Raw genomic sequence first — 25,687 nt, 5'->3', positions numbered from 1 at the left:
CTCCTATACATTTTGGAGCGCTCGATACAAGAGCGCTTCAAAAGCGCTCCCTAAAGTAAAAAAAAAGCGCTCCTGTAAACTTATTTTGTAGTAGTGTATGTTACTCAATCTAAACCTCTTATTCATAGTCTAAGCAATATAATAAAAGACAAATTAATCCCGTTTTTAATCTCTCTTGCTAGTATTTTCAATTCTCTTGCCGTGAGGGCATGGGTAAAAAGGAGAAGAGAGGAAAGAAAACGATGAAAAGAAAGAAGAGTGACACAAAAAAGAAAAGAAAAATTAAAGTGAAAAGTTTAGTAGTTTAGAGCATATTATATTTTGAGTCTGTAATAAAATTTTATTTTTTTTTTCAAGTGCCGCTTCATGTTTTCAAGTGTGTCTTGAGTCTTTCTCTCTCACAGATCAGACTTAACATCTTAATTATAATTAATATTTTTAGAGGGCTTTTAAATGTCATTTTTGAAGATTTTTTTTTTGCAAACGACACTTGCATTGGTCATGGATTGATTGATGAGGTCTCTGCTTTTAGTTGAGCATACCATTAAAACTAATGATCCCTCTATGATTTTGAATAGCGCGACTAACACAACCTATATTCTTCTTCTTCTTCTTCTTCTTCTTACTCTCTTGAATGAAAATATATTTGGATGTGAAAAAGGTCTAAAATACCCTTGATATGAATGCATTTTGTTGTTCTATTACTTACAACTAAGTATTTATATATTGACAACATGATGTTCAAATTTTGACAGGCAACTTTCTTTCAAGTCATCATTTACTCAAAATCCATATGTTGACAAGTGAAAATCCGCATACAGATGTTATTTGTAGAACCCTAACTTGTTACTTTTTTATTAGGGTAACTTGAAATTTTATTTTAAAAATACAATTTATAATAATCAAAGATTGAATTGTTAAAAATCTCCATGCGTTGTTGTTAATTGCATAATTTTTGCTTGTTATATAATTTTTTAGGGAAACTTAGGATTCTATTTTAAAAATGTAAACTAATCCAACCAAAGACTGACTTAATTTTAAATTAAAATATTCTGTTGTCAATTGTATTATTTTTACTTGTTAATTTTTAAGTTAACATGAAATTTTTTATAAATGATGATTTGGAAGAACGCATTAGGGGTATTTTAGGTTTTTTACATCAAAAAAACATTGTTGAATCAATCATATGGCTTGTAGAAAAAAGATTAAGAATTATATGAGCCCAAAGTGCTATATTTTTTCTTGTGGTGGCCTTGAATGACATTCTCCCAAAAATCTATTCTACTTCATTGGATTCCAGCTATTGAATTAAAATTAATTGACAAATTGAGTTTTGAATCAATAAATTAATCAATTGACTCAATGTATTAAGAGACAAATTATCAATACCCTTTGATTTATAAAACTTACTTTTTTCTCGTTTTTTTTTGAAAGACAAGTATGAAGTGTTGTATTTGAAATTTTTTTTACAATAGTGTTCGCTCTACATGGGGTGTTTATCATCTATTTGAATTTTCTAGATTGGTTTCTTGACAATCCAAATTTTATTTTATTTTTTAAATATTTTAAGTAGCTTATGATTTTAATTACATTAAATCTAAAACAAAGATATTTTTTTTTAATTATCAATTCTCATATTAAACTCCGCCTATGTTTATAGCCGGTCCCAAGCTGGGTAAAGGAGGAGGGTTGTGTTAGGCCATCAACAGCCAATGTAAAACTTTGTTGAATCTATCATGAACATGGACAATAGACGTTATAATGTTAATGCTAGGTCGTTGCCTGTAAGTAACGTGCTGCATGGCTCGAGTACAGTGATAAGTGAGTTAGAGCCACTGCATCAGCGCCCGGATGTAGTGTTAAATGAGCAAGGGCTACCGCATCATTCTGGACGCACACGGCTAAAGAAGTTAGTCCATGAGAGCAAAATTAGATTTGGTACTTGAAATGTTGGGACATTGAATTGTAAATCTGTAGAGGTTGTAGGGGTTATGATTCAAAGGAAAATCAATATCCTTTGCCTGCAAGAAACAAAATGGCGTGGAGAAGAAGCTAAGGATATTCAAAGTTTCAAACTTTGGTATACAGGAAAAGTAAGTGCACGCAATGGAGTAGGCATCATTATAGATAAGGAGTGGAAGAAGAACGTTATAGAAGTTAGCAGAATTGGAGACAGAATTATTTCCTTAAAAATAATAATTGGACGTGAGACTGTTAATATTGTTAGCGCTTATGCACTATAAGTCAGGACAAAAGCCAGTCTTAAGGAATTATTTTAGGAGGATCTGGAAGGGTTGATTCGACACATACCACAGAGTGAAAAGATCTTTATTGAAGGAGACTTTAATGGGCATGTCGGGAGGGAAGCTGGTCAGTATGCGAGGGTGCATGGTGGTTTTGGTTTTGGAGAGCTAAACAATGAAGGACAAACTCTTCTTAATTTCTCATTGGCGTATGATTTTAAGATTGCCAACACTTGTTTCAAGAAGAGAGATGAGCATCTCATCACTTACAAAAGTGAAGCCTCAAGGTCACAGATTGATTTTCTTTTGGTTAGGAACACAGATAGAAGACTTTGTAAAAATTGCAAGGTGATCCCCAGAGATGCTGTAATGACACAACATAGGGTCCTAGTCCTTGATGTGTGTATTTTGAGTAAAATCTAAAAACGTCGGCAAGTAGTAGCACCAAGGATTAGGTGGTGGCAATTAAAAGGTGAGAAGCAAGATATTTTCAAGCGAAATCTTTTGGATAAAGGAATTTGGGAATTTCAGAGAAGTGCTAACATCATGTGGGAGGATATGGCTAAAAAGATACGGGAGGTTGCAAAAGTGGTTTTGGGAGAATCAAAAGATTTTGGTCCGAGAGATAAGGAGTCTTGGTGGTGGAATAATAGTGTACAGGACAAAATCAAGTATAAGAAGAACTGTTTTAAAGCCATACATTTGTGTAACAATGAGGAAAATTGGGAGAGGTACCGTATGGCTAAGAAAGAAACTAAGAGAGCTGTGGGTGAAGCTCGTTCTAAAGCTTTTTAAGAGCCTTGAGACGAAGGAAGGAGAGCAAAATATTTATAAGATTGCCAAGAGTAGGGAAAGAAAATCAAGAGATCTATAACATGTAAGGTGTATTAAGGATGAAGAGGGAAGAACTTTAGTTACAGATGATGAAATTAAAAATAGATGAGAGATTTACTTTTCTAAACTTTTCAATGATGGAGTTTAGTAACTGGTGAAGGAGAATAAAATTTGTCATTCTATCGAATAATACATGATAAAGAGGTAAAGGAAGCTCTTAAGAAAATGGCAAATGATAGAGCCAACGGACTTGATTGTATATCTATCGAAGCGTGGAAATGTTTAGGTGAAGAAGGGATGAGATGGTTAACTAAGTTATTTAATGTGATTTTACGGTCCAAGAAAATGCCTGATGAGTGGAGGAGAAGTACATTAATTCCTATTTATAAAAATAAAGGAGATATTCAGAATTGTACTAACTATAGAGGGATTAAACTCATGAGCCACATAATAAAATTGTGGGAGAAAGTAATTGAACACAGGTTGAGATTGGAGACAAGTATTTTTGAGAATCAGTTTGGTTTTATGCCAGGTAGATCAACTACAGAGGCGATTTATCTACTAAGGGGATTAATGAAAAAGTATCGTTGTAAAGATAAAGATCTACACATGATTTTTATTGATTTGGAAAAAGCTTATAACCGTATACCAAGAGAAGTGCTTTGGAAAGCGTTAAAAAAAAGGGAGTACGGATTGCTTATATTAAAGCTATACAAGATATGTATGAGGGGGTAAAAACTAGTATAAGAACGCCTAGTGGTCAAACAAAGGATTTTCCTATAAAGATTGGACTACATCAGGGATCATCTCTGAGTCCTTATTTGTTCAATTTGATCTTAAATGTTTTAACAAAACATATTCAAGGGGAAATTCTAAAATGTATGCTTTTCGCGGATGATATAGTTCTTATAGCAGAGACAAGAGAAGAGGTTAATTGCAAACTTGAGTTATGGAGGAGGACATTGGAGTCAAAAGGTTTTTGTCTGAGTAGAAGTAAGACGGAATATTTATATTGTAAATTTGGTAAAGGACTATTCGATAATAATTTGAAAGTGAAATTGAGAGACCAAATTATACTTCAAGTGAAAAAGTTTAGATATTTGGGAGCCATTATTCAAAATGATGGCGAAATCAGTAGAGATATTTCACATAGAATTCAAGCTGGGTGGTTTAATTGGAGAAAAGCTAAAGGAGTTATTTGTGACCGTAAGGTGCCTAATAAACTTAAAGGTAAGTTTTATCGCACTGCTATCAGACTGGCAATGTTATATAGTAGTGAATGCTGGGCTCTAACGGGACAGCAAGAGCATAAAGTTAGAGTAGCAGAGATGAGAATGTTACGATGGATGTGCGGACATACACGTAAAGATAAAATTCGAAATGAGCACGTATGCAAAAAAGTGAGGGTTGGCACCTATTGAGGAAAAAATGGTAGAAAATCGGTTGAGATGGTTTGGGCATGTACAAAAAAGACCAAGGGAGGCACCAGTGAGAAAAGTGGAACATATAACTTTGAGTCCGATTAAGAGAGGTAGAGGAAGGCCTAAGAGAACACTCTTGGAAGTTATTGAACGCGATCTCTTAATTAATAATATTCCTAAAAGCTTGATAAATGATAGAGCACGATGGCGTCTTGCAATCCATATAGCCAACCCCACCTAGTGGGATAAAGGCTTGTTGTTGTTGTTGTTGTTGTTTTGTTGTATCAATTCTCATATTAAATCTAGTAACGCCACAAAAAAGAAAGTATCTTAAAATTTAAAATCCTCCCTCATTGATATGTTTCATTCAATAATACCAATAAAAGATACTTTTGCAAAAAATGAACGGTTGTTGGTTAATCTCTTTCACGAAAGAACAAAGAAGTTATTGTGAATGGCCTCCCAATATTGAAAATACAAGTCCTTCTTCTTAGGACCATGCATGTTTAATCAACTAAACAGTTTAGAAAATTATTTTAGAATTATGAAATTCTTCATATATAATAAATATTTTCTAGCCAATGATATTGACTACTGTATCATTATCATTATTATTCATTTCATGTGAGCAAGAGCGGATTCAAGATTTTTTGTTTAGGGGGTCGAATTACAATTCATGTACAATAACTGGAGAAAAATTATGTGTGGGTGTATAACATAACATAACATAAATGCTTCAATATATTCAAAATCAATTTTAAAAATATATAACTAAAATAAACATGTATTTTCTTTTCTTTAAGTATTGCTCCTCGATTCATAACATAAACGTCATCAATAACCATGTCTGCGGTAAATTTTCAACAATTTTTTCTTAATATAAACTATAATCAAATTAGTGAAAAAATTATCTTCCATCTTTTTGGGAGCATTGTTTTTATAGTTTTAAGTTATAGCTAAAAAAACTCGTTCAAGTTGTCATTGACAATGAAAGAGTTAGTAAAGCCTTTGTAATATGTTAATCAAACGATAAAAATTAAACTTTCCATCCTCTTGAAAACTTCGGATACAATTCACCCGTAATGGTCAAGTTATGAAAATTGGTATTTTTGAATTTTGAGTATATCAAGCTCATAATGTTTTAATTCATATTCTAATTAAATCTTCTGTTGGTCAAAAAAAATTGTTGAAGAGTAAAATTTCTCAATAAAATTGTAGATGTTCTTTCTATTGAATGTTACAAATGTATCTTTAGGATTCAAAACTGTGCTCAATTTAAAAAGTTATGTTGCTAATTGCTCAGTTAATCTATTATTTAATTCTTTTAATTTTTAATCTAGGAAAAATAAAATATAGCAACATGATAATTGATAATCTTTTCATCAACAAAACCAAATTATATCAAAGTAAAACACAATTCATAACAAGAATTTCAATAGTTTTGTTGTTACAAAAAGAACTTTTTTCTAGAAGACCATCCTAGCAGCCATAATCTTTTAACACTTGAATAAGTCATTATTAAAGTTTAGTTTAAGTTAAATTTTATTAGTATCAAAGGGAGCTAAAAATATATAAATATTACAATTTATTGAGAAAAAAATTAAAAAGTTAGGAGTGCCTATAGCTTTTGCTAGTCTCCACTTATCTCCACCATTGTATGTCAACATGAGATATCATTGACCATTTTTAATTCACTCTAGCAAAAGGTGTTCGTCATCCATTTAGACTGTGTAAATTGATTTCTTAACAACCAAAATTTTATTTAATTTTTAAATATTTCAAGTAACTTATTATTTTAATATACATTAAATATAAAATAAAGATATTTTTTAATTATCAATTCTCATATTAAATCTAGCAAAGCCACAAAAAAGAAATTATCTTAAAAATTTAAAATCCTCTCTCGTTGATATTTTCCATTCAACAATACCGTTAGAAGATCCATGTGGAAAAATGAATGGTTGTTGGTTAGTCTCTCTCTTTCATGAAAGAACGAAGAAGTTACTGTGAATGGGCCTACATATTGAAAATACAAGTCCTTCTTAAGACCATCCATGTTTAATAAACTAAACAGCTTAGAAAATTATCTCGTAATGTTGAAATCAGGGCTGCACACAAAGAACTGAATAAGATTGAATTTTAAACTAACTTAAAATTTGATTTTTTTTATGAAAAGAATTAGGTTAGACAACTCATAATTTAATTTGATTTAGTTGTAATTCAAAAAATAACAGGATTAAACTTGATCCATAAGACTGAAAGATTAGATTGTTCTCGATAGTTTAATATTCATTTAACTTTTTTTTTTCTTTTTTCCTCTAATATTATACATGGTGAACTTTTCTGGCAACTTTCTATTTAAACATTAAAAAAAAAGGTAGACTTTTCCAAGAAAGAACAGAGATGTTGCTGTTGCCCTCCCCTTCAGTCTAAACCAGAATATTCCAACGCGCAAAGTAGTCAAAGTATTCTCTCAGTCAATCTAAACCAGCTTCACTGTATCGCTGCCGATCAAACTTTCTTCTCTCTCAATTTTCTAAGCAATACCTTTGAGTTCTGAAACAAAACAAGGCATGGAGTTTGCTGCTGTGGTGGGAGAAGCACTGCTCTCTGCTTCTGTGAAGACCTTACTAGATAGGATCACCTCAAGCGAGCTTCGAGACTTACATGAAGAATAGAAAGCTGAATGTCTCTCTCTTGGATGAGTTGAAGATAACTTTAATCATGTGACGACTTTTTCAAATAGTTATCTCTCTTCCTCCTTATAGTATTCCCAGAATATCCCAGTAGAGTAGTCAAAGTCAATTAAGTTTCCAATCAACTGTTCTCACAGTCAATGTAAACCATCTTTAAATCCATTGCAACTTATCAAACTCTTCTCACTCTCAAAATATCTCACACCTCATTACCTGAGTTCTTGTCCAAGATAAAGCATGGACGCAGCAGTACTAGGAGCCTTTCTCTCTCCGACCTTCCAGACCATACTAGACATTATCACCTCAAGTAAATTTCGAGATTTTGTTGAGGATAGAAACCTGAATGTTTCACTCTTGGATGAGCTGAAGATAACTCTCATTATCCTTGATGCTATTCTCAATGATGCTGAAGAGAAGCAAATCACTAGCCCTGCTGTCAAGAAATGGCTTGAAGAGTTGAAAGATGCCGCTTATGATGCAGAGGATTTATTAGATGAAATCAACACTGACTCTCTCAGATGGCAGGTGGAACAAGATTCTGATGAAGGCGTTGCTGATAAGGTGCATTCTTTCCTTTCTTATACTTTTGGTGATTGCTACTGGGACATGAACATGAAGCTTGAAGCAATTTACCGAAGGCTTAAACACTTCGCTGAACAAAAGGATTTCCCTCATTTGCAAAGTGTTAGCCGGAGGGCTCATAAAACAACTGCTACTTCATTAATAAATGAATCTGTTGTAGTTGGTAGAGAGGATGATAAGGAGAAACTGTTGAAAATGCTTGTGCGTGATGAAAATGCAGAGGGTAATGATATAGGAGTGATCACTATCTGGGGCATGGGTGGGGTAGGTAAAACTACCCTTGCTCAACTCCTTTACAATGATGAGGAAGTGCAGAAGCATTTTGATTTGAAGGCTTGGGCATGTGTTTCAGAAGATTTCAATGCCTTTGAGGTGACCAAGAATATTCTAGAATCTGTCACTTCAAAAGCCTATAATAGTAAAAATCTAGATTTCCTTCGAGTTGAACTGAAAAATAGCTTGAAGGATAACAAGTTTTTGATTGTATTTGATGATATATGGAATGAGAAATATAGTGATTGGGATGATCTAGTTTCTCCTTTTCGCAATGGAAAAGGGGGAAGTAAAATCATTGTCACAACTCGCCAACAAAGAGTTGTTGAAATCACACATACATTTCCTCCGTATAAATTGTCAACTCTCTCAAATGAAAATTGTTGGTTTTTAATTGCCAAGCATGCCCTTAAAATTGAGGATCATAAGAAGCATCCAAAGCTAGAAGCAATTGGAAGGAAAATTGCAAGGAAATGTTGTGGTCTACCAATTGCTGCTAGATCAATTGGAGGTCTCTTGCGTTCAAAAGCGGATGAAAAGGAATGGTGTAAAATTCTAAATAGTAATGTGTGGGACATACCAAGTGACGATGTTTTACCTTCTTTATATTTGAGTTATGTTTATCTTCCGCCACATTTAAAGAAATGTTTTGCTTTTTGCTCAATTTTTCCAAAAGATCACTTATTGGATAGGAAGCAATTGGTCTTGTTATGGATGGCTGAAGGTTTTGTACAACAATACTCCCAAGGGAAGATATTGGAGATAGAATCAGATAACTGCTTTAATGAATTACTATCTAGATCCTTCATTCAACAGCATGAAGGTGATCCAGAAAAGTTCATCATGCATGATCTCATCATTGATTTAGCCAGAGTTGTGTCTGGTAACAGTTGTCTTTGGTTAGAAGGAGACAAAATTCCAAAAAATGTTCGCCATTTATCGTATCCTAGACAAGGATATGATGGTTTTAAAATGTTTGAGGTCTTTTATCACCAAAATTCTTTGAGGACTTTTCTACCCCAAAAAACTTGGGCATTTATAAATTCATTTGTCTTGAGCAAAAAGGTCTCACATGATTTGTTGCCAAAACTAAAGTGTCTGAGAGTATTGTCTTTGTCTATGTATTCCAACATCACTGAGCTACCTGATTCAATTGGCAATTTGCAACATTTGCGATATCTTGATCTTTCCCACACCAAAATCACAAGGTTGCCTGATGCGACCTTCACACTTTGCAATTTGCAAACTTTGCTCTTATCATATTGCAAGTCTTTCAATGAATTGCCCAGGAGCATAGAAAAGCTGATCAATCTACGTCACTTGGACATTAGTGGCACTGCATTGAAGGAGATGCCGGCACAAATCACCAAACTACAAAATCTTCATAGTATGAGTACTTTTGTGGTGGGAAAACAATCAGATGGATTGAGAATTAGGGAGTCAAAAAAGCTACCTCATCTTGAAGGTAAGCTTTCCATTTTGAAGTTACAAAATGTGCTTGATCCCATTGATGCTTTTGAGGCAAACTTGAAGATGAGAGAGAAAATTGAGGAGTTAGTTTTGGAATGGGATAGTGATTCTCAGTATTCACCAACAATAGTGCAAAATGTACTTAACATGTAATGACCCCAACAAAAATTTAAACTAAATAAATAAATATATATAGGATAACTTACTTAAAGTGTGTTTATATTAATTTTTGGGATAAATATAACAAGTTAGAGACTTGGTCTAGTGGCAGCTGAGCAACCTTTCATATATAAGGTCCCAAGTTCGAATTTGGAAGAGACCAAAAGCAGAGTCAAAATTTTCTTTTTTGCTGGCCGTGCGAAATTACCAAACTGCCCTTAGCTTCATCTGATATTTGTAACTCTTCCTTCTTCTTTCTTGGTCATTCCAGAGCAGAAGCTCCGCGAGAGAGAGAGAGAGAGTTTCATCGTTCCTTTTCTCTCTGTGTTCGTTGGCCGGTGACTGTGGGTGCGTCTCTCGCCTTGGTCGCTGGAGATCGAAAAAAAAAGAAGAAGAAAGAGAGAGATCTGAGATTGGACGAATCTTGCTTAGCCTTTCGTGGTCACTGCTTTCTTCCCTTCCACCGTAGCTGGACCTGCGTTCGCGTAGCTCATCGTCGCTGGTGTGCTCGTGGCTGGTCCTTCCATTTCGGTTACGAGCTCAGCGTTCCACCATGTTAAGTCGTTGAAATGGGTACTGCTGGTTTAGGCTGAGGCGACACTGACTCTGGTTTTCTTTTCTTCTGAACGGTGCTGCGTCTCCCTCTGTTTCTTGCATCAGCTGGAGAGTTCCGTTTTTCTCCCCTGTTTTGCTGTAGATTCTATCTTCTTTGCTGCCTCTGCCATTACTGGTGTTTAAGGTAAGAAATTTAAGGACTTTTCTTGCTGAATTTATGTGGGAGGGAGAGTTCTGTTTGAGGACTAAAATTATAAAAAAAATTTGGTGGGTGTTCTGTTGTTGCCTTGACCGAAAAATGTGTATATATATATATATATCTGGACTGAAATCGAAAGAGACAAACTTGGATATATGATTGGTACCTATAAGATGTCATTGAAGGGCTTATATGAGGAGATAAAAAAAAAATTTGACCTCTAATTGTTGATGGGAATTATTAGTTTAGAAATTCTCTTGTAGCTTTGTAAAGGAATTTAATTATGGGCTTGCACACAATCATGTGTATATTTAGAGTTTGTTTGATTTTTGGTGAATGGTTAAAGGCTTAGGATTGAGGAGGTAGAAGTAATGCACCTAAGGTAAATGATACAAAGATTGGGAGAAAACTCCTATTCCATGGAAATATTATGGCATGGTTAAAGTTTTATGAAGAAAGTAAGAGAAATTAATGATAATGCTTGAATTAACTTTAAATTGTAAATTTGGGTTTTGAGATTTTAATGGTGGTTAGTGAAGGTTGTGTTATAAATTAAAATTTTATATATTTATATTTTATATTTTATAGGGTGTGTGGAAGAACAAGACCCTGAAAAGACTTAAAAGAAGAATACTTTCGGGAGTTAGAACTTCAACAGGTAAGTGAATAGCATTCCTTATAATTATTTATTAAAAACCTTTTTATTGAAATATTTCATTTTTATTAATTATGTTAGTTTTAGAAATTTTGAAACAATGATGAAAGACAGTTACATTATAATTTGTGCATTTTCTCAAGAAATATATTTCTAATATTGATGAAAGCACATTTGCTTATTGAATTTTGAAATTTTCTTGGTTACATGATTAGTACAAGTTTGTACATTCATTATGATGTATCGATTTGGCAAGTTTCATATATTTGAAGTAATTCATGCGAGTTTGATCTTGATAATGAAAGTTTGAACTCAAAAATGATTATTTCCCTCGCATGTTTGAAACAGGATTTCTAAGAGAACTCGAAACAGAACACTGCTGCTAACGGCAGTTTCGTTAGCCCGTAGCGCGCTGTGGTTAAATACTAGCTAGTTTGTTTCGTGAGTTTTATTCTCACGTTTGGTATTCGTGGGCTTCGTACCCGCGTTTGATTTCGTGGCCTGAGCCGCGTTTGGTTACTTACCCTCGTGGGCTGTGTGTCCACGTTTGTTTCGTAGCTTCGGCTGCGTTTGGTTACTTACCCTCGTGGATTGATGTGTCCACGTTTGTTTTCGTGGCATAAGCCGCGTTTGGTTATTTACCCTCGTGAACTGTGTGTTCACGTTTGTAACTTGTTCTGCTGAGTTCTCAGAAATTTGAATGTTAATTAATATGCATTTTCAAAATTTACCTGATTTTGATAAATAATGGGTGTTGTTTTGAGTTTTATGAGAGCAGATTAACTTCTTTTAGCACGATAACATAAATTGTTTTCACTTCATTCTTATTTTACAAAAATGATTATGACTTACATGCTTATAAATTTTGGTGAAATTACTTTCAATTTCTTGACACCATTAATAGAGATTGTCAAGTTAAATTTTAAAAATTTTATCATGGGAATGCTATTCACTGGAAAAAATTTATTTGGCCTCAGATTGGTTAGCTGACGCCGATTCCACCAACGACCTCAAAAAGGGGCAACTAGCTACAGTAGGTGGATCCTTTTGATTGGTATTGCCACTTTAATGTAAATATATGAATTGTATGTCTTTTTGAATCGAAAGAAAGAGTAGATGCTCCACATAGGTTGTTGATGAATCTTTTTTTGCCTGTACATTGGTTGCTGGCTGGAAGGAGCTATGCTCCTGACTTATACTGTTAGTTGTAAAAATTTTTGTTGTAGAATTTTCGGGAGATCCTAGTTACAGGGGAGGTTCTGCCGAAATTTCTGCAAATATGTCAACATTTTAAAAAAAAATGAAAAAAAAATGAATGACATGAAATCAATGTTCATTTGGAGGCTTACGGGAATGTGAGAATGGTTCGTACCCGTGCCGGTCACCCTTTATTTTGGGGCGTGACATAACATGATGCAACCTTCAACAAAGTTACAGAGATTGACCATCAACCATTATGGTGGCCGGAGCTTTCCAAATTGGGTTGGAGATTCTTCATATACAAATGTTACCTTTTTATGCATAAGCAATTGCAAAGATTGCTCATCACTTCCACCATTGGGACAATTACCTTCTCTTAAAAAGCTTTCAATTCAAGAAATGACTTCTATAAAGATAGTTGGGCATGAGTTCTATTGCAATCAAACAAAGTCCTCTCCATTTCATCCATTCCCGTCATTGGAAAGTCTAAAATTTGAAAATATGCTAGCTTGGGAGCAATGGTTACCATTTGAAGGTGAGGGTACCGAATTTCCTTTTCATAGTCTCAAACATCTGCATTTGAATAATTGTCCTAAGCTGAGGGGAGACGTGCCCAACAAGCTTCCATCATTGAGAAAGGTTGATATATTACACTGCAATCAGTTGGGAGCTAAATTATCAGCATTGAAATGGATTACTTCAATTCAAAAATTGAATGTTAACCAAGGGGGAAAGGACTTCTTGAGGGCTATTGAAAATGATTCACTAGACTCAATGAAACGTCTAAGAATCATTAATTGTTCCAACTTGCAATTTTTGCCCAGAATGATGCCGGGTTGTCAATACCTTCAAAAATTGTATCTCAAAAGTATCCCATCCATAGAGTCCTTCACAATTGATGGTTTGCCCATTTCATTGCGACGACTCAAAATTGAAGATTGTGGGAAATTAGAACTCCCACCTCGGAATCTTGGCAAAACTACACTAGACTTGAATATTTGCTGATTAGAAATAGTTGTGATTCCTTGACATCCTTTCCATTAGGTTGTTTTCCTAAGCTTAAAATTTTGGTGGTTGAAAGTTGTCGTGATTTGGTAACCTTTACACAAGTTAGGGGGTCTTCTCCTACCTTAGAATCTCTTGTTCTCTCAGATTGCAAACAACTCAGATCAATGTCTGAAGTGCAGATTGATTCCCTCGTTACCCTTAAATACTTCTCTCTTTCTCAGCTTCCGAATTTGGAATCATTGCCTCAATGTGGTTTGCCTTCTAACTTGCAATCATTTTTCATTGTTGACTGTGAGCGACTATCTTCCGTGCCTATAAAAGACTGGGGTTTCCAACGGTTGGCTTCTCTCTCAGGACTTCAGGTTAAAGGTGATGGAAGTGAAAGGATTCTCTGTAATTTATTGAAGCATCAATTATTGCCCACTTCTCTCATGCGTATCGACATATGCGATTTCTCCAATCTTAAATTGTTAGATGGAAAAGGGCTTCGATGCATTACTTCTTTAGAAGAGCTTTACATCTCAGACTGTCCACAGCTTGAATCCTTGCCAGAAGATGAGCTGCCATCCTCTCTTTTGGAGCTGAATATCTCTGGTTGCCCTAAATTACTTAAAAGGTATGATTTTCAAAGAGGACGACACTTGTCCAAGATTGCTCATATTCCTACTGTACAAATACATGGCAAATATTATGATCCTTGGGAAGCATCACAAGGTGAGCTCTTAACTTATAAGAATTGACAAGATTCAAAAGCAGTGTTTCCTTATTTGGCTCAGTATAATGTAATATTTATGCTTAATTAGATGCATATGCATGAAGCGTGACATGAAAATATGTATCCTTATCACATGGGGTCATTTTATATTTGACAGGTCTCTCGTTAGTTTGTTAAGCTCAGTTCACTAGTCCAAATATGCTACATTCTGTGTTAGTTAAATAGATATTTCCGCTTCACTAGATGTATTGAAATAAAAATAAGTGTAGCAAATAATATTAATTTTCCCCTCTGTTATCTAACTGATGTCATCATAATTGCATTTACGATGTAGGTTATAAAAGTAAGTGACGATGTAAATTGCTAAACATGATTAAATTGGCATTTTGCACAAGTGTGGCTTTCTTATAAGAGTATATATTATTCAATTAATTTACAATATTGCCACTATAGTCATTACTATACTTTAGTTGGAAAAGGAAGTGACGTGTGAAAATAGTGACATCAAATTGGCATTTTGCACTATGTAATGTGAGGTGTTATGTGAGTGTGACATTCTGATTTTATATGACTCGTACATAAACATTATGTTAGCGGTGAGCAAATCAAAGTTTGACTTCATCCATACTTTCTTTTTCATGGAACATTTCTTTTTAATGATGAGCAACTTGTTTGAAAATTTCATGAACAGAATGTACTAGGCTTTCAATGGACGAAGGTGAGGGAAGCAGTATAACTCTTGAGCTTCCAAATAGAAGAGATCTATTGGAAGCAAAAAGCAAGTAAGAAGCTAATGCAAATGTTCAGGCCAAACAATATACATACATATAGATATATAGTTCGTCTTGTATGGTGTTTTATGTGTAGTTTTATAAAATATCTAAAAGTATGTAAATCGTTGTCATATACTTAATTTGCTTTGATGTATAATATCAGGTTAAAAGAAATGAAAGGGGATCAGGACGATTTGCGACTGTTTTGGTAGAGAGGCTGCTGGTAAGAAAATAACTATTTCATATATAATACACGTTGTTTCCTTCCAAATTTGGAATCATTGACACAATGTGATTTGCCTTCTAATTTCCTTTTCATTTCCGCAACACACATCAATAAATTAAATTTTGGTCTTCTCTTCATGATCATCCATCAACATTAATTATAGGAAACATCTTTCCTACATCATATTATTTGCTCAGCCAGGACCATCAATGCTTTTGCAATTTTTTTTTTTTAACGTCTAATCCTGTGAAACATGTGATTTAGTTTAAAGTACTATACTTTCTCTTCAAAATAATAACAATAATATCACTACTATGGTTATATTTGTCATACTATTTGTGCACATATGAACAATGAGAGAATTATTGATCACATCATTTGTAGTTTGAGATGGTCAATTAATTATAAAGTGACCAGAGTTAACTATAAAAGTTGAAAAGATTTTGGACGATATTTAATTATTTGGCTCAATATTGCTATATTAATTAATATCTATGCGTGATTATGTATTTATGAATTAATGAAGTTTGATTTTAACCCTATATATAATGAGATGTAAGTTATGATCTCTCTCTCTCTCTCTCTCTCTCTCTCTGTGTGCGCGCGCGCCTGCCTGTCTATCTGTGTGAGTGTGTATGTGTGTCTGTCTGTGTGTGAGATATAACATTAATTTTTTTAATTCTATAAGATTTATTGTTTTGATAAATCAGGCTCTGAGAAGATGAGGAAGCAGTAAAAAAGAGACAGATATGATATGTAGCGAATGTAGATAAGAAGCTAACTCAGTTGCTGAAGCTTAGCAACAGTTCTGTTTTTTTTTAAATGTTAAATGAATTTTTTTTTTTATTGAAGAATGTAAAAGGATTTCAATGGATCTGATTCTTTGTTAGACTTGCATAATTACCTAAATTGTAGATATGAAAGTATAATTTGAGATTCACCTTGAAGAATTTTTCTTAAGGTTTTATGCCATCCATAAATTTGGAAGAATGATAGTTAGGTTTCAAAATTACTTGAATGTATTTTTATCTTCCTCGTGCTTTTTTCATAAGAGGATCAAAGTTCATCTGATATCAAAAACCACTTGAGGAATATTCAATCAATTATATACTATCCAGCATATTGGGTCATATTGCATTAGCTCATATCCCAAAACTTGAATGCAGAAAGAAGGCTAGCAAACATGAGGCCCAAGCCCAACCGAAGCGACCCAATCTCATTTTGCAATGTTGTTCAATGCGTTTTTTTTTATAGGCCTGAAATTTAATGGGTGTTTCCCAAACAAAAATGATGGATTTAAAAACTCCCTAAAACAAACAAAAGTTGTGGAATTCCATGGCCTAATTATTACACATTGCGTTATTGTTATCTTAAATAAGAAGCACAAGCCCAGTCAGAGATCATTAGAAAACTATGTCAATAGCATGGGCATGTTTTGTGGATCTTAGCGACTAGGCAGAGATCATTTTTCTTGTGTACGGTTATTCCTGGTATGCACTCTGTGTCGATGTCTTGCTCCACCATACCAGCAGGCAATTCCCAATCAAAAGATCGAACAAGATTAGCAAGTGCAAGCTCCACGTTGGTTACTCCCATTTGCATTCCGGGACAAATCCTACGTCCAGCTCCAAATGGAATCAGCTCAAAATCATGCCCTTTGTAGTCAACTGAACAGTTGAAAAACCTTTCTGGATAAAATCGTTCTGGCTCTTCCCATGTCTCCGGGTCTCTTGCTATAGCCCATGCATTCACCAAAACTAGAGTTCTTGGTTCAATCTTGTACCCTTCTATGTTGCACCTTCCCATGGATTCTCTTGGCACAAGTAGAGGCACAGGTGAGAACAGTCTCAGAGTCTCCTTCACCACCGCTTTGAAATAAGGAAGCCTTTCTATATCATCCTCACTTGTAAAATCTTTCTCGCCGCACAACATTCTGATTTCATCTTGTACCTTTTTCATCACTCTGGGATTCTTCATCAATGCAGTCATCGCCCAAACTACAGTCGCTGCACTCGTGTCTGTTCCTGCTACAAATATATTCTGCATCCATGCATGAGCAACTGAATAACCTTTACAAAAAGACTATATATTACAATGGAGTGCAGAAAATAAGGATAGTTTTACCATGAGCAAAGCTTTGATGTGATCCAAAGTGAGAACAACTGAGGTTGAAGGAGCATTCATTATTTGAAGAAATACATCAATGATGTCTTGTTGGTCGGTTTGAGGTTCTCTTGGATTCATGTGCTCGTTGATGACATGTTCGTAGAACATGTCGAGCTGCTTGCAGGTTTTATCCAATCGATTGAGAAGCCCTCTGAGTCTATCAACCCACCCCAACCATGGCACATAGTCTGAGAAGAAGAATTCCGCCATCAAAGCCTGAGCTTCGTTTAGCAGTCCATGAAATCTGCTTCTCTCACTCACTTCATCTTTCACACCATACCTATTCCCGAAAGCAATCCTACAAATTAAAGTGCTTGTGAAAGACATCAACGTCTCGCTCAAGTTGATCACTCTGTAAGAAGCAGCAGATTGAGATACCTTCCGAATCATTCGCACAACCTCGTCTTCCCGTATGGGACGAAAGGACTGCATGCGCCTAGAACTAAACAGCTGGAGGACACACAATTTTCTCATTTCTCTCCAATAGTCACTGTAGGGAGTGAAAGCCAGGTCTAAGCCATTGTACGACAATTTCCGTTGACCAAGCATGGAGGGTCTGCTAGCAAATACGAGGTCGTGAGTTTTCATGACTTGTTTGGCTATTCTGGCAGAGGAAACAACTATGGTGGGCTTGATGCCAAAGCGCAGGAACATGAGAGGACCATATTGCTTGGAGAGATGACACAACTGGCGATGTGGACCAGAGCCAAGAAGCTGGTGAAGATTGCCGATGAGAGGAAGACCTGGAGGACCTGGTGGAAGATTTTCTCCTGTTCGTGTTGTTCTGTAGATAAGAAACAGGAAGAAGATAGATGAGAAGAGAATGAAAAGCAACTCCATGTCTGTGATGCAATGCAAATTGGCTGTGGAGCTAAGTACTTGATTCCAAAGTTATATATAACTATATATAGAAGTGGTGAGGAATGGTTTTGCAATCTAAAAACGAAAAAAGTAAAATGGTCAGCATTTTTGTGTGTGTGTGGAAAAGCTAGTCTCGGTGGGGAAAGGACTTGATCAGATTTGGAGATCTATTTATAAAATTTTATTGATATTAAATGGATATTATTTTATAAAAAATTTCATCCAATTCTGAAATTGGACGTAAAACTTGTGCGTTTGTTGGCATAATTTACGTCAGCCAGCTGGAAGTTTCTTTCCTTCCCTTTTTCCCCTTACCATGAAAAATTCTCATTTCATTTACATTGAAGGCCGAATAGCGAAGATTACAGGCTACAAACCAAAAGCAGCAGTGAAAAAAGGTGAAAGGGCAAAGTAAATAGAGATGCATGCAACACAAGCTGAACATGGCAAAGAAAAGAGCAACACAATGCAGAGATGAGAGAAAATGTAACTGAGAAACTAAAACAGAAAACGAGCTGCAAAAGAACATTGGTTATTGACAGTGCCTTCCCTGCTCCTCAACAGTGACTTCTTGGCAAGAATCCAACGCAAACTTCTAATTAATAACGCAGACCAGTGGCTAATAAGAGAGGGATAATGATGTGTGGAGAAGTGTGGAGAAGAAGCAACTTGTTGGTTGGATGCTCATGACTCATGAGATTGACTTGGGCATGCGATACGGATTGTAATTGGAATCAACGTAATTATCTTCTCTTTTTCTCCCACCTTCTTGTTTTTTTCATCATTTTCCACCATCCTTTATCTTCCATCAAATCCGGCAGGCCGTGACCAAGAATAAGCTTCAGTTATGAGACCATCTCACACACACAATGTCAAAATCTAAGGATCTAGCTGGGAGAAGCACGTGATCCTATCTCATCTATGAATATAATTATGCATTAATTTTCATCAACTTTTTCAGCGGCGACAAAATTTGAAAAAATATAGCTATATATAATTTGGCAGTGCATATCTAATCATACGTGGCCGTTCTCTGATTTTGCATCAGCAAGACTAGAGTCTAGACCAGAGGATGAGCGCGCATGCTGGCTTCATAGTGAAAAAACACAACACAACACATAAAAATAATGCGGCAGTGCCCCTTCGCTTGTGGCATTGCTGTCCTTGTTCACGTGAAATGGTGTCAGTCATATATATATCTATATACAGACAGGACACCATTTATTACATATATATCAAAATATCATAATTTTATTAAAATTTTTATTAATAATTTTTAAGTTGAAAAAATAATTTTATCATCATTGACACGTTATAATTTTTTGTATAATTTTTAAATTTTTTTTAAAAATTACTATTTTTTAAATAAAAATTATGATTGAGACTTGTTATTTTTAAGAACTTATTTTTTAATAATAAAAATTACATTTGAGAAATTGTGATTTCTTAGTCAACTCTTGCAATTTAAAGAACAAAAATTAATATTTCGTCAAGCAAAAATTGTAATTGCAGCTTGTTAATTTAAGAAATTATTTTTCAATAACAAAAATTACATTTAAGAAGTTATGATTTCATAATCAACTCTTGCAATTTAAAGAACAAAAATTATTATTCCCTCAAGCAAAAATTGTGATTGGAGCTTGTTATTTTAAGAACTTATTTTTTAATAATAAAAATTACACTTGATAAGTTATTTTGAGTATTTGGGTGCTTCGAATGTTTTTGCTGCCTAGCTTTCTCAAGAGCAATTTCTAGTGAACTACTTCTTACATTTGTTTTATTAGTTTTGGGTGAGTTGGATAAAACCATGTACGCTAATTTTAGGTGAGTTGTGTAAAAACCTTTGTCAAAATTGTGTGTGAGCTCATTATATAACTTATAGGGATTGTACTTGAATTTTTATAATGGGAAAATCTCTTGGGTATTTATCAAGAGGACTGGACGTAGGTCAGGGGACCAAACCAGGATAATTTTGTGGTGCATGATTCTCTCTCTTTCATTTTCTCTCGTTTATAAACTAACTATTTATTTACACATTTCATCTCACACATAAACACTGTCATGATTTTTTGAACTTAATATAATGAAATCAATATTGGTACTGGCTTGCAGACTGAAAAATCACAATTAAAGAAGACAAAAATCATTAAAACTTAGTGATTTCCTGTCAATTAATATCAGCTTTACGTTCTCATATTTTCTATTACCATTATTGTGATTTATTTTATTCAACTTATTTTGAGAATTAATACGTGAATAGTTTGTGTGCACATTAAAGAGATTTCTTTCTTATATAGGATATAAAACTTAATTGGTTAACATAATTCTTGAATAGCATCCCTAGACTTTCAAGTCCTTTATTGGCTCATGAGACATGTCTGTTTGTTTGTTGTAAGTGAATTTTAATTTTCTTTGTCTATGATAACTTATTAATAATTTGTTTAGCCATATGGTATCAAGCTCAATCCCAAACTCATTATTTGTACCTAACGAAAAAATATGGCAATATTAGACTTGCATATTTACCTAAATTGTAGATATGAAAGTATAATTTAAGATTCACCTTGAATAATTTTGTTTAATGTTTTATGCCACTAATAAATTTGGAAGAATGACAGTAAGGTCTCAAAATTACTTGATTTTATTTTTATCTTTCTCTTAGTTTTTATCCTAATGAAGAAAGTCAAGGTTCATCTCATAGCATAAACCACTTGAGGAATATTCAATCAATTATATATTATGGGTCATATTACATAAATTCATATAAAAAAGATGAGCTTGAGCCTAAATTTTGAATGGAGCAAGAAGGCCAGCTTGCAAGAGGCCCAAGCCTAACCAAAGCTACCCAATCTTATTTTGCAATGTTTTCCAATCTTTTTTTAAAGCCTGAAATTTCATGGGGTTTTCCCAAACAAAAATCATGGATTTAAAAACTCCCTAAAACAAAGTTTGTAGAACATGAATTCCATGGCCTAATTATCACACATTAAATAAGAAGTACAAGCCCAGTCAAAAAAAAAAAAAAACCCAATGACTGTTTCCCAAAAGTTTACGTTACAATATTGTATTCTATTCTCTTTTTTCTTCATTTCCAAATAAATCTTTTTTTTTTTCGCCAGACATGTGAATATTGTTAGTGTTTGAATAGATGATAAAGGATAGCGTAGAATGAAGTGACTAAAAAAGACTGGGTCATTGAGAATTTTGTTAATATTATTAGGTTTATTGAGAGCGTTTGATAATTATTCTCTGAACTCTCTATCAAAATGTGTTAAAACAGTTTGCAATCTTCGCCAAGAATGATAATGAGTTGCCATTATCTTCAAGAGTTGCTTCTCATTGGTGTCCCCTCAATCATGTCCTTCCCAGGCTTAAAAGACTTGAGGTTTATCATTGTCATAATAGGTAAGTATGCAGAATGTTATTGGCATTCAGTGAGCAGATTAAAGGTCAAAAGTTCCCTGAAAACTCCTCAGATCAGGAAATGGTTAAAATAGTTATGTCTCGGTGAGTTTGGGTTTCTTTGCTATAGATAGAACATACATTTTATAATAGTCTTTGCTGGCAAGATATATTAATTGTGAATTTGAAATTAGATACATAGTTTGTTCAGGAGCATTTTTTTATGCTAAGAAGTGCCATGTAGGCAAAAAAACTTTTACTTTTGCTGTATTTAGCACTGAAGCATGACTGGTTCTCAATTAATGAAATTCAGGGGATTGGAAGAGCTATTCTGCACTGTTTCTCACATAATTATTTCATATTAATACTTTCTTTAAAGACATGTCGTTTCTATGAGAAACCATAGGTTCTGGTAAAATATGGTTGAATTACTCTATCAGTCTAATTTTTGCTAAGATCATTCCGACCTGGTGCAAGTCACTATTCGGTTAGGTTGAAGCAATTGGTGTTGAAAATAGTTAAGTACATATCCTGCTTTGTTGGTTGTGTCGTTTGGACCATAACTTCATAGTAAGTCTAGATTGGCAGAAATTGCTCTTAAGATAAGTCCAATTTATGACAGAAGAAAATGGATTTCCTCTACAATTTTTGCTCGTAAACTTCTGGTGAGTGAATGCCCAAGAGGTCCACTTTCCAGCCTTCATCCTCTAGGGATTATCCAGAAGGTCATAAGGCAGAATTTCAGCAGACCAACTCCTCAAACAAGCCACAACCTACTGCTATGCTCAAACCACCATCCAATGCTGCCAAGGAATCTGGTTCTAAAGCAATCAAATGCTTTAAATGCCAAGGATTTGGCCACATTGCTGTGGACTGTCCTACTCGAAAGGTTGTTACCATTCGAGAAGGATCAGGGTATGAAGCACTTGAAGAAGATAAGGAGGACGCTGAGTTCTACGACATTGATCCCGTATATGACGAGGAGGTCACACCTGCTAATCAAGGAGAAGCATTGGTGCTTAGACGAAGTCTGCATACAACAGTAGTCAAAGAAGAACCTTGGCTACGGCGCAACATTTTTTACACTCGTTGCATGGCCGAAGGAAAAGTTTGTAATGTCATCATTGACAGTAGAAGCTGTGAAAATGTAGTATCTAACTACATGGTGGAGAAGTTGAAGTTGCCAACACAAGATCATCCACAACCTTACAAGCTTCACTAGCTCAACAAAGAGAATGAGGTAAAAGTTTCTAAACAATGCCTTGTGATCTTTTCTATTGGGAATCGATATTGTGATGAAGTTTTATGTGATGTTGTTCCCATGGATGCATGCCACCTTCTCTTGGGGAGGCCATGGCAATATGACCGACATGCTATGCACAACGGGCGAGCCAACACTTATTCTTTTACAAAAGATGGTGTCAAGTTCACACTAGCGCCTCTACCACCCAGTGAGATTAGCCAATCTTCAAGGAATCTAGTGTCTCTAAGCCATTAGTGTCTTTGTTGACTAAGGAGGAATTCAAAGTATCGAAATTCGAAGCCCAAATGATGAGCTTTATTCTGGTGCTTGAGGTGAACGACAAGACGGTCAATCCACCTAGAGTCATTCCGCTATTGTTAGAATTTTCAGATGTAATATCTGATGACATACCACCAGGGTTGCCTCTAATGCGAGACATACAGCATGCCATTGACTTCGTTCCAAGAGCAGTCATTCCTAATAAGCTTGCTTACAGGATGAGTCCCCAAGAACATGCCGAAGTCCAACGACAAGTTGAAGAGTTGTTGAAGAAAGGGTTAGTTCGAGAAAGTGTCAGCCCTTGTGCTGTACCTGTTCTTCTAGTACCTAAGAAGGATGGGAGTTGGAGAATGTGTATTGACTGCCGAGCCATCAACAAGATCACTATTAAGTATCGGTTTCCGATACCTCGACTTGATACTATGTTAGACCAGTTGCATGGTGCCACTACTTTCTCCAAAATTGACCTTCGTAATGGGTACCATCAAATTAGAATTCAGCCAGGAGATGAGTGGAAGACTGCTTTCAAGACCAGAGATGGCTTATATGAGTGGAATGTGATGCCTTTCAGGTTAACAAATGCCCCTAGCACATTTATGCGCCTGATGAATCAGGTATTGAGACCTTTCATTGGCAAATTTGTTGTTGTGTATTTTGACGATATTCTTATTTATAGTAAGAATCAAGAGGAGCATTTAGATCACTTGCGGCAAGTTTTGCAAGCCTTGCGTGAACAGAAGCTTTATGTAAATCCTAAGAAGTGCACCTTCCTCACCAGCGAAGTTATGTTCTTAGGATACATCATTACCGCAGAGGGTGTTCGCGTTGATCCAAGCAAAGTTGCAGCCATTGACAGCTGGCCAATTCCAAAATCTATCCAGGAGGTTCGAAGCTTCCACGGATTAGCTTCTTTCTATAGGAGGTTCATCCATAATTTTAGCTCAATTGTTGCACCACTTACAGACTGCACCAAAGGAGAGAAGTTTCAGTAGACAAAGCAAGCTCAAAAAAGCTTTGAAGAGCTTAAGAAGAAGTTGACCGAAGCTCCAGTCCTAGCTCTTCCTAATTTTGACCAAGTATTTGAAGTTAGCTGTGATACTTCTAACACCGGCATTGGTGTTGTCTTAAGCTAGGAGGGCCATCCTATTGCCTTTTTTAGTGAGAAGCTCAAGATGCCAAGCTCAGATATTCTACCTATGATAAGGAATTCTATGCCATTGTCCGAGCTCTTCAATATTGGAGTCATTATCTCCTAAATAAAGAGTTCATACTTTTTTCTGATCATGAGGCTCTTAAGTATTTAAACTCCTAGCAGAAGATCAATCACAAACATGCTCGTTAGAGTGAACTCTTACAATCTTATCCATTCCTTATCAAACATAAGACTGGAACTCTGAACTCCGTAGCTGATGCCCTTAGTCGTCGCCATGTGCTACTTACAACATTACAAACCAAGGTTGTTGGATTTGAATTTGTCCAAGAGTTGTATCAGGATGATCCTGATTTCTAAGGAGTGTGGGAAGCAACTGTAAATCAACCTTTCCACCAGTTCTACAGACACGACGGGTTTTTATTTCGAGGTAAAACCCTTTGTATTCTACAGGGTTCCTTGAGAGAAGTCATAATTTGGGAAGCACATGATGGTAGACTAGCTGGACATTTTGGACAGGATAAAACAGTTGATCTAGTGAAGGAGAACTTTTACTGGCCTCGACTTGAACGAGATATCAACAGACATATACAAAGATGCAGAATTTATCACTTGGCTAAATCTAAGGGTCAGAGTACCGGACTATACATGCCTCTATCAATTCCAGAAGTACCTTGGGAAGATATAACTATGGATTTTGTTCTGGGTTTACCACGGACTCAGAGGCAAAAAGATTATGTCATGGTAGTTATGGATCGTTTCTCAAAATAGCCCATTTCATCCCATGCCAGAAGACCAACGATGCTGTTCAAGTAGCAGACTTGTACTTTAAGGAGATTGTGCATTTTCATGGCATTCCTAAAACTATCACTTTTGACCGTGATGTGAAGTTTCTTAGCCACTTTTAGACGACGCTGTGGAAGAAGATGGGAACTAAGCTCCAATTTAGCAGCGCTAGTCATCCCCAGACCTCTTCGCAGTTTCGTGGGGAAGAATTTGAAGCAGTGGGATCTTATTCTTGCTCAAGTTGAGTTTGCTTATAATAACTCTGTCAATCAAGCAACTGGGAAGTGTCCGTCTGAAGTTGTTTATGGCACTCGTCCCCTTAATCCACTAGACTTGAGCCCTTCACTTGATAAGCAACAATATAGCTTTGATGCTGAGCAAAGGGCTAAGGAAATTAAGAAGTTGCATGAGCAAGTCCGCGAGCGACTCCAAAAGCAGAATTTGAGATACAAAGCTCAACGTGACAAGCATCGAAGATAGCAGACTTTTAAGGTAGGAGATTTGGTTTGGATACATCTACGAAAGGAACGATTTCCTAAACAGCTAAATGCCAAGTTGTTCCCAAGAGCTGATGGTCCGTTCAAGATAGTGCAAAGGATCAACAACAATGCTTACAAGGTGGAATTACCTGGTTTTTATGGTGTATCTGCCACCTTCAATGTCACTGATCTATCTCCGTACATTGATGAAGATGATGAATTTAACTCGAGGGCGAGTTCTGTCCAACCCGAGGAGGATGAAACGAAAAGAACAGAAACGAGCAAAAACGGAAGGCACACACATAATGGAGC

General features: G+C 35.4%; 3 protein-coding genes across 7 annotated transcripts; 2 read left to right on the top strand and 1 right to left on the bottom strand.

Annotated features, from left to right (window-relative positions):
- Window positions 1-7,060: 7,060 nt before the first annotated feature.
- LOC129317884 (putative disease resistance RPP13-like protein 1) lies at window positions 7,061-12,093 on the top strand. Of its 4 annotated transcripts, none has more exons than XR_008595081.1 (4): window positions 7,061-9,514; window positions 9,950-10,417; window positions 11,021-11,090; window positions 12,065-12,093. XR_008595081.1 is itself a non-coding variant. In XM_054962299.1 (2 exons), exons 1-2 carry the CDS (start codon window positions 7,432-7,434, stop codon window positions 10,018-10,020), a joined length of 2,154 nt encoding a protein of 717 aa, XP_054818274.1. In that variant the 5' UTR covers window positions 7,061-7,431; the 3' UTR covers window positions 10,021-10,756. The 4 variants fall into 4 exon arrangements, 2 of the variants coding, with proteins under 2 accessions (XP_054818274.1, XP_054818275.1); XR_008595082.1 differs by lacking the exon at window positions 12,065-12,093 and adding an exon at window positions 11,436-11,457; XM_054962299.1 differs by lacking the exons at window positions 11,021-11,090; window positions 12,065-12,093 and having other exon boundaries at window positions 9,950-10,756.
- A 170-nt stretch (window positions 12,094-12,263) lies between these two features.
- Window positions 12,264-15,991, top strand: LOC129317883 (putative disease resistance protein At3g14460). The gene is made up of 4 exons (XM_054962298.1): window positions 12,264-14,009; window positions 14,702-14,792; window positions 14,947-15,006; window positions 15,720-15,991. Exons 1-3 carry the CDS (start codon window positions 13,460-13,462, stop codon window positions 14,993-14,995), a joined length of 690 nt encoding a protein of 229 aa, XP_054818273.1. The 5' UTR covers window positions 12,264-13,459; the 3' UTR covers window positions 14,996-15,006; window positions 15,720-15,991.
- Window positions 15,992-16,093: 102 nt separating this feature from the next.
- On the bottom strand, window positions 16,094-18,711 carry LOC129318592 (cytochrome P450 71A1-like). 2 transcript variants are annotated; one of them, XM_054963437.1, is made up of 3 exons: window positions 18,528-18,711; window positions 17,134-17,959; window positions 16,094-17,049 (listed from the first exon to the last, which is right to left on the bottom strand). In XM_054963437.1, the coding sequence occupies exons 1-3, from the start codon at window positions 18,563-18,565 to the stop codon at window positions 16,426-16,428; spliced, it is 1,488 nt and encodes a 495-aa protein (XP_054819412.1). In that variant the 5' UTR covers window positions 18,566-18,711; the 3' UTR covers window positions 16,094-16,425. The 2 variants fall into 2 exon arrangements, with proteins under 2 accessions (XP_054819412.1, XP_054819411.1); XM_054963436.1 differs by lacking the exon at window positions 18,528-18,711 and having other exon boundaries at window positions 17,134-18,487.
- Window positions 18,712-25,687: the final 6,976 nt, after the last annotated feature.

Source organism: Prosopis cineraria, unplaced genomic scaffold (genome assembly GCF_029017545.1).
Source record: "Prosopis cineraria cultivar Desert tree isolate PC_DT_omini unplaced genomic scaffold, ASM2901754v1 PC8, whole genome shotgun sequence".
Classification (NCBI taxonomy): Eukaryota; Viridiplantae; Streptophyta; class Magnoliopsida; order Fabales; family Fabaceae; genus Prosopis; species Prosopis cineraria.
The sequence above is the reverse complement of the archived record's forward strand: the minus strand, read 5'-3'. Positions and strand labels throughout refer to the sequence as shown.

What these genes read in the sequence shown, in the direction of transcription:
- LOC129317883 (XM_054962298.1), top strand. Translation starts at nt 13,460, where the DNA reads ATGTCTGAAGTGCAGATTGATTCCCTCGTTACCCTTAAATACTTCTCT. An exon ending in TCCTTGGGAAGCATCACAAG is followed by an intron (nt 14,010 to 14,701) that starts GTGAGCTCTTAA and finishes TTTCATGAACAG; the next exon opens with AATGTACTAGGCTTTCAATG. An exon ending in CTATTGGAAGCAAAAAGCAA is followed by an intron (nt 14,793 to 14,946) that starts GTAAGAAGCTAA and finishes GTATAATATCAG; the next exon opens with GTTAAAAGAAATGAAAGGGG.
- LOC129317884 (XM_054962299.1), top strand. Translation starts at nt 7,432, where the DNA reads ATGGACGCAGCAGTACTAGGAGCCTTTCTCTCTCCGACCTTCCAGACC. An exon ending in AAAGCTACCTCATCTTGAAG is followed by an intron (nt 9,515 to 9,949) that starts GTAAGCTTTCCA and finishes TGGTCATTCCAG; the next exon opens with AGCAGAAGCTCCGCGAGAGA.
- LOC129318592 (XM_054963436.1), bottom strand. Translation starts at nt 18,015, where the DNA reads ATGGAGTTGCTTTTCATTCTCTTCTCATCTATCTTCTTCCTGTTTCTT. An exon ending in ACATCAAAGCTTTGCTCATG is followed by an intron (nt 17,050 to 17,133) that starts GTAAAACTATCC and finishes GCATGGATGCAG; the next exon opens with AATATATTTGTAGCAGGAAC.